The 13,796-nt window shown below is 45.4% G+C and overlaps 1 protein-coding gene across 1 annotated transcript in view; it reads right to left on the bottom strand.

Moving 5' to 3' along the window:
• MTURN (maturin, neural progenitor differentiation regulator homolog) overlaps window positions 1–5,648 on the bottom strand; it is a 31,758-nt gene extending 26,110 nt beyond the window's left edge. The window contains exon 1 of the mRNA XM_017527094.2: window positions 5,171–5,648. Coding sequence (XP_017382583.1) covers window positions 5,171–5,332 — 162 coding nt within the window. The 5' untranslated portion in view covers window positions 5,333–5,648. The remainder of the gene's footprint in view (window positions 1–5,170) is intronic.
• Window positions 5,649–13,796: the final 8,148 nt, after the last annotated feature.

Here is a 13,796-nt window from a genome sequence, read left to right as displayed (position 1 = left end):
CGTATGCAAATGCCGAGAGCCACGTCTGCTACATGGTAAACTGAACATAAGTGATGGCTGTTATTATTATTCTTCGAATTCTTGACATTTGACATGTCTTCTAAACTAGACTATAATTTATTCATCCTTACAGATATGTACTAAGCACCCATCATGTTTGGATGTTGCTCCAAATGCCAGGACACAGATAACACAGACAAGGCCTCTGCTCTCATGAAGCTTAGAGTCCAGTGAAGGAGGCAGAAAACCAAAAAGAGAATGCCAAGTCTAATAAATGCTATGAGAAGAAGAAGGTGAGGTGAAAGAACATGTGGTCAGGAAGGTTTCTCTTGGGCCTCAGGAGCCTCAAGGAGCCAGCTGTGTAAAGAACTGGGGCCAGGGGTCTAGGCAGACAGAACACACGCACCAAGGCCTTGAGGCAGGAATGCGCTTGGCACATCTGAGGACCGGAATGGTCTGTGTGGCAGGAAGGTAGATCATGAGGGGGGGTTGAGGCCAAGGCAAGCGCTTAGGTTTTATTATAAAACATGGGAAGTCAGTTCAGGTGAGGTGGGGAATAGTGGTGTAGGGCCATGGTGGCACCACAGGGTCGTTGGGTGTCCCTTACGCTGTGTTGAGGTGCAGGATCTGAGAAGTAAAGAGACAGGACACTGAAGAACTGATGAAGAGCATCTGGACTTGGGGGGCCACACCACCTGTGAGTGGATATCAGTGGTGGCCCCCAAAAGCCCAAGAGCATCTGTATTTATTACGTACAAGCAGGGGGCAGGGTCGTGAGTGAGGTCATCATGTATAGGCTTAGTAATAGGGCTTACATAATCACGTGAGTCACAGGTGCGGGGACCACACCATTATGTCACCTGGGCAGAGGTGGGCCGTGTACAGCAGGGGGACGTGCAGTGTGCAGTAGTAGAGGGTCGTGTACAGAAAAGGGGTCCACCCCATTAGGTCACGCGGCAAGGAGGTGGGCTGTGTGCAACGGGTGTCATACGCAACACTTCCTATCTGGGGGCTGGAGACTTCAAAGGATTTCTAATAGAAGGGTACTGTAAGCTTAATGCAGTAGGAGCTGACAGACTTGTGCTCTTCTCTTATGATATTTATGGGAGGATTCTTTGAGTAAGCACAGAAACCAGAAAAGACTGACAGGGTGTACAGCCACTGTGACTGGTCACACCAGAGGGGTTCTTCTCCCTCGGTTACTTCCAGGATCTCAGGCCTGAGGCCTACTTTCCACAGGAACTGGATGCAAGGTACTACAACTCCTTTATCAGGAGGAGAGGCTCTTGCTCCAAGCCTGCCATACAGCGTATGCCCTTTCAGGGAGGGATGCCACCGCCTGGATCTTTGGTTCTCGTCCTGGTCTGGCTGCTTTCCCAGGTACTGCTTCTGTTCTGTGACCGCTCTAGGCATTCCTCTTACTAAAACTACTATATGGTTATATAGAAGGATTATATACATCAGCACTAAATGTGTCCGTACAGCTCCGACTACAATACCTATATGATTATGTAGAAAGATTATATAGAACTAAGTAGATATAAGTATTCAGTATGACTATAGTAACTAGATATATGTCAGAAGTAAGTTATACTTGAAGCACTAATTCTATAAACTAATATATGATTACATTTGCAGGATTATATAAAGGAAACAGTTGAGCAATAACACTACAAACTAAGATATTCTTCAGGCACTGGTTGTGCCTGGGGTCTGGACAGTTCTCCTTCCTCGGTGCCCATGGGGGGTGTTGCCCACATAGAGGTGACATGATCTGGATTATATTTTACATAGCTCCAAAATGACTGCTGGGTAGAGGCTGGCTTAGAGTCAGTCTCCCCCAGCAGTCATGTGAATCTATTTAGTACCCCCACTTCAGTACTGCAGTAAGAGTGAGGCGGAGGTTATAAGCAAGGGGACAAATTAGGAGGCAATATGAAAAATGACAGTGGCTTAGAGCATCTAAGCTGCCCCTACTTCAGGCACTGTTCTCAAACAACTCTGCTCAGGAGGTGCTCATACTATCATCCTGATTTTACAGATGCAGAAAGTATGGCATAGAGGCCAGGCACAGAGGCTCATGTCTATAATCCCAGCACTTTGGGAGTCCAACGTGGGCAGATCACTTGAGCCCAGGAGTTCGAGACCAGCCTAGGCAACATAACCAAATGCTGTCTCTACTAAAAATAGGAAAATTAGCTGGGCATGGTGGTGACGCCTTTAATCCCAGCTACTGGGGAGGCTGAGGCACAAGAATTACTTGAACCCGGGAGGTGGAGGTTGCAGTGAGCCGATATTGCACCACTGCACTCCAGCCTGGGCAACAAAGCAAGACTCTCAAAAAAAGAAAAGAAAAAGAAAAAAAAATGTATGGCGCAGAGGCACAGAAGGGTTAAATAACTTTCCCAAGGCACACAAATATGGGGAGCTGAGGTGCAAACCCAAGTAGTCTGAGCCTACAGCCTGTGTGCCTAATCTTCATATCACACTGCCTCCTAGACAGGTAAAAATTGCCCCAGAAGTATGAAGGCAGAGACCCTATTTGTATTCTAGATAGCACTCGCGGGGCACAAAGTAAACCCTCAATAAGTGTTTGTTGAATGAATGAATGAATGATGCGAAAATACTTTTGTAAACTGAGAAATGCTTAGGTAGATATTCTTATTTGTTAGTCCTTCAACAGGAATTACATTCATTTTACATTTTGTCTAACGCCTAACACATTTTCCTGGGAAAAAGAAAAGAACTGAGGCAGGACACTTACTAGAAGCAAACAGTAGCTCACAAATCTGGCCTAGGACAGATTCAAGAGGACTGGCTAAGAAAACTCCCAAGGCTGGCATCTTGTCCATTAGAGCCTCCAGACCTTGGGAGAAAGTTCCATTCTATCCAAGGAATTATCTGTCCCCGCCCCCACCACCACCACCATCTTCCGTCTTTCTATCCTATTTAAATTGTCGGTTTAGATGACACTTTAAAGCATTTTTCTCACACAGGTGGGAAAACATTTAAAACATGGGTAGCCTCAAGAGAAAGGCCTGATATAAATAATATAATACTTCTGAATGATGGTTGGATATGCACATTCATGGAGAGAACAGCCTTTTGGCTTCCTGGCCCACTTACTGTCTTTGGAGTCATTTCTTTGGGTATGGCCAGGGCAGTCCCAGCAGGAAGGCTGTGTGGGCTTTCCCCAGTGAAATCCAGAACCATGAACCACTCTTGCCCTGTTTTACACGGTTAAGAGGGAGAAAGGACGCTGGCAGAAGGAAGCCCAAGCTGTAAGGGACCCTAACCAAACCCTAACATTTTACCCTCAGCTGGATTCTGGTGCCCTTTCCGCTGTATCCCAGGGGCTTTCTCAAATTTTTGCAATGGAGTGAATCCCTTTTTAATGATCTCCCACTTCTTCCAATAACATAGAAGACTTACTTACTCACTTTACCTACAGTTATGATGGCCTTACAGGAATTAATAGTTCACTCGGCTCTTCTGGAGGCATTCTGATTAGCCCCATTTTACAGGTGAGAAAACCAAGGCTCTTTAAAAAATGTGACAAGCTCTAAATTCTGGGAAACCCCAGGTTTCTAACCCCAAATATGTGGGGCTCTTCCTGTGTCTCAGGGACTATTTGGTGCATTACCTATATGAACGCCTGGGTGCTGGCATTACCATACTCATTTTTTTTGGATGTGGAAACTGAGCTCAGGGTGGGCACTGGAGCAGAGTCACAGAGCCAGAACTCAAATCTGGCTGTCACACAAGGCCCTTCCTCTTCTGGAGTGCCACTTCTGGAATGCCCAGGTGGATTCCTGCCCTCCTCAGAGGATGTGTGTGGGCGGAGGGAATGCTTTATTGGCCAGGCAAGCACAGCTTTCACCTCTCCAGGACCAAGAAAGGAGGTCTTGCCATCTCCCTAACTCCTTCGTGAACTTCCCGTGGGTGGTCAGGGTGCACGGTGGCGGCACCACGGCCCAGCTTTGTCTCCTCCACCTGAGGAGCCTGCACCAGGCCACGCCCCGCGCCACCCCACCTCCGCCCGCAAGGCTGGTGACCACACTGTCACCCGCGACCACGGCCGCCTCCATCTTACATTTGGGGACCATTATTTATTCTCCGTCCTTACAAACACTTCATGACCGCCGGGCTGGCCCCACTCCGCCCCTCCTACCCCGACTCCCTGCCCTCCGCAACCCCTTCCTCAACTGCCACAGCCGGGATCCCAAGTGGGAGCAGGATTCAAAGTGGAAGGTTTGGACACCGCAGTTCCAGTTCCCAGTGTGAGCCGGGTCTGGGGAGATTCCCTGTCATCTGGAAAAGTCAACGCGCTTCGGCAGGGCCAGGGCCGCCGCCTCGGCTGGAGAGAACCCCCGCCCGGGCCACATACACCTCGAGGGCAGCTCAAAGAGGCGGCGAGGGCAGCGCGGGGGCAGGGGAGAGGCGTGCCCGCGTGTGCGCGTGAGTGTGCGCGTGTGAGTGTGAGTGTGTTGGGGTGTATGCGCAGGCGCGCGTGCGTATTAAGATCCGGGGTGTAATTCCGCAAAGGAGGTCCAGGAGACCGGGCATCGCTAGTGTGGACAGAGCTTTGTGTCCAAACAGGCAGCGCAGGGACTAACCCGCGAGGGCGGGGAGCAGGATTCTCCTGGGCGAGGCAATGCGAGGAGCCGGGGCTGGGCACGGGAGGGGAGCGGGATTCCTAACCCGGACGGGACGCCTGGGTGTGGGAAGCTCCGGAAATGGGCTCCTGCGGGAGGTCCGTGCGCCCCAGCCCGGGCTGGTCGGACGTTGGGGACACCCACTCCCCAGGGATGCTCCACGCCAGGCACGCTCAAGGGCCGCGAGGTGGCGTTCCCGAAACAGCGCCCGCAGCAGCGGGGAGAGGGGTGGTCTTTAGGGGGACGCCACACCTCCAGCCCGACCCGGCTCTCCGGATTGTCCGGGCGCCAAGCCCGCCGCCCACCCTGCCCCACCCGGGGCGCGGAGCCCGCTGCGCCCAGCCCGGGGCTTCCCTGGCGGAGCGAGTGGGGCGTGGGGCGCGGGGCGCTGGGCGCGGGTTACGCCCCCCCACTCGGCGCCCACCGCCGCCCACCGCGCGGGAGCTCGGGCGCAGGGACGCACCGCGGCGTCCACACTCCCGCTCGTTCCGGCGATACCTCCCCCAGACACTCACAAAATTGTCGCCGCAGCCGTTGTCCGGACACAGCACGTAGAAGGAGACGCCGGGGTCGGCGTAGAAATCCATCCTGCGCTCTGTCTCCTCGGTGGCGATGAGCTCGAAGGGCGTGTTGGAGCACCATTTCTCCGCAACGTCGGCCAGCTGCTGGAAATCCATCGCGGCCGGGCGCCCGCCGCCGCCGCCCGCCCTCCCGCTCCTCGGCGCCCTCCTCCCGGGCGGGCAGCGCGGCGCTCGGCGCAGCCTGAGCGGGCTCCTCCGGGGCCGGGCTGGGCCGGCTGGGACTGTTTACATGCGGTGCGGAGCGGGGCGGGCGGCGGCCGGGGACAGCGCGGCGCCGCGCCCGCGGCTCCTCCTCCGCCCCGCCTCCCCCCGCCCCCTTGCGGGCCGCTGGGGGCTGGCGCGGCCGGGCCGGGACGCGGGGCAGCGGGAGGGACGGCCGGCACCCCCGCGGGCGCCCGGATTTTCCTGGGCGCTCCCGCCCCCCTTTATTTTTAAACGAACCCAGAGCATCCCGGGGCCCTGGCCAGCGCGGGGCCGCCCCGGGCCGTGAAGTCATGGGCCCCAGCCAATCACCGGAGCCTGAGACCGCGCCGCGGCCTGCGAGCCCGGTGACGTCACAGCGCGGGCCTGGAATCCGCGGCTTCGTGGGTTACCTGGAAGCTGTGCGAGTGGAGTTAGCGTGTCTGTGGCGTTAGAAAGCCCAGAAAGCGTTTCCCCGAATGCGATGTAAATGCAAGGGAGGCCACAGAACTGCAGATAACTTCGACCTTGTCTGGTGCTAGCAGTGGAGGAGCTGAGAAAATCTAAAGAAAAGCGAGTTTTTCTTTTTGCAGAAATCAAAGTTCTGTTCTCCAATTGATTTAAGGTAATGTGTCTCCTTAATGCATTTATCAGACACTAATATGAATGCTCACTTGCCAAGGAACGGTGTGTGTGATTTTTAAAAAATTTGCATTACATAAAGCTGAATATTTCTTAGAAATAAGCCTCCTAAGACTGGCTTCAGTATTGTTCAGCTTGAATTCACATGTCATAATCCAAAAAGGTCAAGAAGATAAAGAACATTTTAAAACAAGAGTGTGTGGCCCAACAATTACACCTGCTGGGTGCTCCCTGGCTGCCATGTACAGGACAGGCATTACTGGATTGCAGAAAACTTTGCACTAGAGTCCTAGCCCGCAGGACTTGAATACTACAAACGCAGATACATTATAAACATTGACCCAGCTTTTTAAAGTGCGTCTTCTGAACTAGGCACTGTACACGAATTTACATTCCCAGCACCATGTATATGTGCTTCCTTTTCTCTGCATCCTCGCCAACATCTGTTGTTTTTAGACTTTTTAATCTTAGCCATTCTGACTGATGGGAAATTGTATCTCACTGTGGTTTTAATGTGCGTTTCTCTGATGATTGGTGGATGTTGAGCATTTTTTCATATGTTCATTGGCTGCTCCTATGTCTTTTTTGAGAAATATCTGTTCATGTCCTTTGCCCACTTTTTAATAGGGTTGTTTTTTTCTTGTTGAGTTGTTTGAATTCCTTGTAGATTCTTGATATTAGTCCTTTGTCAGATGTGTAGTTTGCAAATATTTTCTTTCATTCTGTAGGTTGTCTCTTTAACCTGTTGATTATTTCTTTTACTGTGCAGAGGCTTTTTAGTTTGATTAAGACCCGTTTGTCTATTCTTGTTTTTGTTGCGTTTCCTTTTGGGTTTTAGTCATAAAATATTTGCCTAGGCCAATGTTGCAAGGAATTGAATTCTGCCAACAACCTGAATGAGCTCGAAAAGTAGATTTTTTCTCAAACTTGTTGTATTTTCCAGACAAGAACTGAGCCTATTACCATGATTTCAGCCTTGGGAGAACCTGAGTGAGAACCCAGTGATCCAATCGCTGAACTGGGACTTCTGACTTTCAGTACTGTGGGCTAATAAGTGGGTGTTATTTTAAGCAGTTAGGGGGGTTTAAATTCTTTCATGCAGCAATAGAAAACTAATACACAGGACAATGAAAGAGACAGGCATATGAATATAAAAATTCAACAGGCTGTTGTAAAGTTACAAAATATTCCTTAAAAAAAAAATGAGTGTCTCCAGATAGCATAAGCTTCCTTGCAATTTTACCTGGTTCCACCATTTAAAGCATAATATGTGTTCCAAAAATGAAGAATTCCTTACATTTGAGACGAAAATACGAAAAATACATTCCTTTTTTCCTTTTTGGTAAGGAGGTTTAAAAAAAAAAATCCATATGTTTTAAAATGTATCAGGGAAATTTGCTCCAAATGATGAATGATCACAATTATGAAGTTACGTTTATTTAACAAATAGTTTTTGTCAGAAAATGAAAAATTCTTATAAAAAATAGAATTTTGGGTACAAAGTAATTGCTCGATGAAATGGATACTGTTGGGTTTCCTTAGAAAGGCATTGGGAAAAATAGCAAAAGCTTCAGCGCTCCATGTCCAGGTTGATTCCTCCCTCTGCCATTTTAAGTTTTAAGTCCATCTGCAACTTCCTTCCTTGCTCTGAGCTCAGTGGTCTTTTCTGAAAACAGGGACAGCAGTGAGATAAAGTATGTAAGGTCATTACCCCAGAACCTAGCACATAGTAAGAACTCAGTAAAAGCTGTTACTACTCTTAATCTGCTTCTTAGGGATGATGAGTAGGAAGATCAGCTAATGAATTTTTAAAGTAAAATTCAGGAGTGACATGAGGGTGATATGATTGGGAATACTGGTCACAGATGAACCTAATCTCCTTTTTTCCAAGTCTTTAGAGTAGGGTTTCTTAACAGTAGCACTTAGTGATATTTGAAGCCAAAAATTCTTTGTTGTCAGTGGCTATCCTGCGCACTGCAGGATTTTTAGCCACATTCTCTGGCCTCCACTCACTAGATGCCTGTGGCATCCCCCTCTACCCTCCCCTCTCTCCAAATGTCACAAGCAAAAATTTCTCCAGATGGCCGGGCACAGTGGCTCACGACTGTAATCCCAGCACTTTGGGAGGCCGAGGCAGGTGAAGCACAAGGTCAGGAGTTTGAGACCAGCCTGGCCAGTATGATGAAACCCCATCTCTACTAAAAATACAAAAATTAGCTGGGTGTGGTGGCGTGCACCTGTAATCCAGCTACTCAGGAGGCTGAGGCAGAAGAATCACTTGAACCCAGGAGGCGGAGGTTGCAGTGAGCCGAGATTGCACCACTGCACTCCAGCCTGGCAACAGAGCGAGACTCCATCTCACACAAAAAATTTAAAAAAAAAATTTCTCCAGACATTGCCAAATGTCCCCTGAGTGCAAAATTGCCCCTCCGTGAGAACGACAGTTTAGAGAAAAGTCTTGTAACAGTCGTGTTTTGGTGATTTTTACAAACTAATAGAAAGGGTGTGCACATAAAGCAGCTGAAATTCATCCTGGAAAGTTCATCTGCAGAAGTTGCTTGAAACTTGGTTCCCTTAGAACAACTGGAAAAGCCACCAGTTGCTTAGCTAAGAAGATCGTAAACCTTTACCCGGCCTCTCTCCTGCTTGGGGAGAGTCCTGTGAGGCATCCTAGGATGTGGGGATGTATTTAGGCCTCATGTACAGGGCAGTGGTCATTTCAGAACTCCAGCCAGGTGTTTTGTGCAGCCACTAGGTGAAGAAACACCAGGGCCTCCTATATCCCCTCTTTCTTGTGTCCCCATAACCTTTGGCCATGATTTGGAAGTAGAAGGAAAATTAAAACTTCTCCCCAGTCAGGCACAGTGGCTCACACCTGTAATTCCACCACTTTGGGAAGCCAAGGTGGATCACTGAGCCCAGGAGTTCGAGACCAGCCTGGGAAACATGTTGAAAACCTGACTCTACTGAAAATACAAAAATCAGCTGGGCATGGTGGCATGTACCCATAGTCCTAGCTACTTGGGAGGCTGAGGTGGGAGAATCTTGAGCCCTGGAGATCAAGGGTACAGTGAGCCATGATTGCACCACTGCACTCCAGCCTAGGTGACAGAGGGAAACCCTATCTCAAAAAATAACACAAAACAAAACAAAAAAACTTATCCCCACCAGTAGGCAGAGTTGTACCGCCTTCAGTGTATTTAAGAAATGTTTCTGTTCATTTATAGAAATCTGGACTTTGCTGTCTCTGAAAATAACCATTTGCCTTTGGGACATGTGTGTTGGCAAGAAGAGGAGGCATATTCAGACCCCACTGGCTAGGACATCAGGAGCCCAGGATGGAATGCAAAGGCCATACTGGACTGTCCTGCTAATGCTGACTCTTCTGCCCTGTTCTCAAGTTCTCCATGGCTTTTATTCTAGTATAAGTTTGATGTTAACATATAATTTACCTCCGATTCACTCCTATGTTGTAAGTCCATTTAGTTAGCCCTACCCTTTGATAAATCTGCTCCATCCACATTGCTTTGTGGTTAGGTGGTAGGAGGAGGTAGGTAGAGAGGCAAGCATAGCTGGTTCCACATTCACCCTTCGGCTGAGCCCAAGGTCGTCTCATTGTATCAAGAGGGACTGTAGACCCTGGGTCCCAGGAGATGGGGGTCAGGAGAGAGGTGTATGATTTGTCACAGGGGTGATGGGAGAGGTAAAAAGACCGTAGGATCTGGAGAAATAACTCCCAGGAGAGCAACACAGGAAGGTTGAGAGCTGTCTTCTTCCTGCACTACGCTCCAGAACAGTGAGCCCAGCCGTGGGGTGGGAGGGTAAGTAAAGCGCAGACATGAGTTAAGCCTGTGCCAAAGTTCATGTATCACTGCAAATAGAGTCTGAAAGAAAATCACGTTGGACGATCAGCAGAAGTTGAAGATTTACATAAATGAGTCACTGTGATTTACCCCAAATGCGCCCAGTAAAGCTCAGGAAAAGGATTTCTTTTAGCCTTCCTACTCTGGGGCTAGGAAAATTCATTCTGAATTTTGTTTCTGAATCTTCCAACCTTAGTTTGTACAAAATTACTTCTTTTTTGAACATTCCTCTAAAAGGTTGGATGTAGAATTTGAGCAAGTTAGGGGTTACAGGATTTGGCTACATTTGCCTTCAAAACATGCCTAGCTGATCACATTCACCTGGTAAACATTTTCCTTTTATATATGTCAAAGAAACAAATACTCACTTATGATTTGGCGTTTAGCTTCTTTATTCATTTAAACACGTCAGTATTCTGTCTTCTTCAATGATGCCCTCCTTGCCCATATTTTCAGCTAGAACAGTTTCTCATTTTCCTTATTTCTGAACACTTGCAGTGACTTCCTTCACTGAAGCCCAATGCACAGAACTTCCTTTTCAGCAAAATCTCAGCGGTGGTGCTAAGGGACTAACATAGATTTTAAGGTACAAAACCATTATTTTAACATTTTTCTCTGTTACTTTTCTGATAATGATGATAGTTCTGTCTATTATGTTTGCTGAGGCTTACTAGGACTCAGTGATATTAGCTCATTCTCTAGAGAGAGGTCCCAAGAGCATTACACCAGATCTCCTACGAAGATGTGGGATTTCCTCTAGGAAAAGGTGGGTATCCAGGAAATTTACTAAGCCAGAAGCTGCTGTTATTCTATGGCACTCTTATCTCTTATGACACATCCATTTACTAAGATTTCGTGATCTGGATGACATCACAGAGTGCTTTACTCCAGCCTGCCCCAAATGGTGAGTGTGCATGACTATAGGATATTGAAACAAAATCAACAATACTTTCTTAAAAACCACAAAAAAATTTCCTTCATTAGTTCATTTAGTCTTATGTAACTCTTGTTCTGAAGATCTTGGGTTAGCAGTTCTTCAGACTCAAAAGAGTCCTAGAGATCTTGACTGAATTTACTCATCTGAGCTTAGAGTTATCTAAGAGATATCAGCTCAGAAGGTTATACCCAAGAGTCTGTGTTTTAAAGTGTCAGCAATTTGAAGTATCCAATACGGTCCTTCTCCATGAAGCTCTTAGACTGTCTTTCTTCGTTGAAGACATAAAATCTGGCCTCTGGCTTATAGCAAGGCATTCACACAAGCCTGCAGGGCCTTCACACAAGCCTGAGACAGTCCTTCTTGGTTGAAGGCAGAAAATCTGGCCTGTAACTTATAGCAGGGCCTTCACACAAGCCTCAGAGTCAAAACAAAACAAAACAAAAAACAATCTGTAGATGGCAGAGACGTAGAGTGGCTGCGGTTAATTTATAACTGGTAACCCTCAAATGTGACAGGTCAGATAAGGGTGCATAATTATAATGCAACCAGTAAAGAAATGTGGTTTCTTCTGTGGCATGCCAAACAAAAATAATAAAGCCATTCCAAAAAAGAAAAAAAGTAGGCAAGTTGTCTCTAAGGATAATAATTAAGTTTGCATTAAAAAAAACTGATTTATAAAAATGAAGGAACACAATTTTTATAGAGAAAAATAAATTGAGATATAATTATGAGATATAATATACCAAAAATATGAAGTAAAGAGATTAAGCAGTAAGGCATAGGCATTTTGTTTTTTATAAAACTCCATAGTTAAGTCTGATGTGTACCCCCTTGAAAACAACTAGCCTAGGAAATAGTAATTTCCAATTAAAAATGTAAGACTCTGGCCAGGCTAAGGGGACATTTTAAATAATAATGGAAATTAAGATTGAGAACACTATACTGTTGTCTAATATAATTAGGCAAAGTGTTGTCAGGGCTCTAATAAATACAAGAAAACACAACAAACCAATTTCTTAAGAGTTTGATCAGTAGTTTCCTTGAGGGTAAAAATAAATTATGGGCAGCCAGGGCATTGATAAATCTCCAGGGTTTTCCTATAAATTCCAGATGCTCCTTGGCTTCCCATGGGGTTAAAGCCCAATAAACTCATGGTAAGTAAAAAATGTCAGAAGTCAAAAATGCATTTACTACCCTAATAAACCCAGTTGAAAAACCGTAAGTGAAACCCTTGTAAGTTGGGGACCATCTGATACCATTTCTGAAATAGTTACATTAACAATATTTTATCTATACAAATTTAACCTAGGGAAGACTAAGTACCTCTTCTGGTTTGATAACTCTTCTCATGCAAACCCTACAATAGTAACACATCAAAGAAACCTAACCCTTATCTTTTTATGTGATGAAAGAAACAAGTTTGTGATTTTCAAGGGACCCACTGGAAAATCTCAAAGGTATTTTAGGTGTAAAAGAGATCCTAATTTTCTGTACACTTAAAAACAGGGAAAATGGTAAATTTTATGTTCCATATACTTTACTACCATAAAAAAGGTAAAAAAAATTATGATTAAAAAATGCCGGAAAAAATTCTAGATTTATTTTATTTTTTTCCTAAATTTAAGATCTAATTTTTTTGGAGAACAAAAATTAAAAAACAAAAACAAAAACTTAAGATATTTGAATGCTTAAGATAGGATCGTGGGTGCCTTAGAAACAATACTTTATTACTTATTTGAGTCACAATGAAGCACTTTGAAATAAACATAGAAGGTAACATGATTAAAAAGAACCTTTTCTCTTTCTTAAGTGAAAACCTTTTGTACTTTTTCTTCCTAAATAGTCGAGGATCTAGTAAGGTCAACAGAAAGCACAGGAAATTATTCTGGTGAGACCTGGAAGCTTTGCTATCCAGGCAGATTACGCAGCAAGTAATGAATGACCTTTTACATTGTCGGCGAAGGCATTAATCAGTAAACCAACAGAAAAGGCTTACCAAAATTAGGCAAACTTTGCTAAGATTTCAACAGATTATGGAGCTCCTTTTCGACTCAAGTGTTATAAACGAAGGCAAATAAAACTCACTTTCCAAGTCTGTCCTCCATTTTGCTCTTTCCTATCCCACACAAACTGACATTGAACAGATCTCAGGGGTCAAAACTAATTTTATAAAAATAGTAAAATGTTATTTGTATTAACATGCATTCATCATTGGTATCTTCAAATGAATCACTAAATATCTTAAAGATTTTCAGTTTCTATTTTTAATACAGTAAATATTGACAGTCATAACCCACATACCAGAAATTCTTGGGGTCCTCAATAAGTCCTAAAAGTGTAAAAGGGGTCAGAAACAAACAAAAAACAGCCCATCTACTCATCTACTGCTTTAGGACAAAATTACTCTTCTTCCTTGGAAAACAAAAGCACACACACAGTTGTATTTCTTTGTAACTGCTGTTTCTAGTTTAGTCTTAATAATGCACATTAAATACATTTTAACCAAAATAACTGACATCTGTTTATAATGACCCAAAGATATAGCCTCTCTGTAGCATATAAAAATAAGAAGCAAAAATGTATAAACTAGGATTAGCAATCAATGTTTTGGTATTATACCTTACCTGGTTGCATATACTAGAACGTCACCTCAAACTAGCTTAACTAGAAAATGAAATGTACTGAGTCAGGTAATTGAGAAGTTCAGGAATTAGATAACTTCAGGCATGGCTAAATCTAGGTGCCCAAAAAGTGATCGGTTATCTGTCTCTCTCCATCTCTTGGTTCTGTTTTCCTCTATGCTGGCTCTGTTCTTCAGCAGGCTGTCTTCTTGTGCTGAAAAGACAACCCATAGCAGCTCTAAGTTCATGTGATCCTTAATGTCTCAGAGCTCAAAAACGAGATTTCCACATTCTCTCTTTCTGTCTAAGTGCCTAAT

The sequence above is a fragment of the Cebus imitator genome, unplaced genomic scaffold (genome assembly GCF_001604975.1).
Source record: "Cebus imitator isolate Cc_AM_T3 unplaced genomic scaffold, Cebus_imitator-1.0 Scaffold45, whole genome shotgun sequence".
In the NCBI taxonomy this organism is placed as follows: domain Eukaryota; kingdom Metazoa; phylum Chordata; class Mammalia; order Primates; family Cebidae; genus Cebus; species Cebus imitator.
Note: the sequence above shows the minus strand (reverse complement) of the source record. Positions and strands in the feature narration are given on the sequence as shown.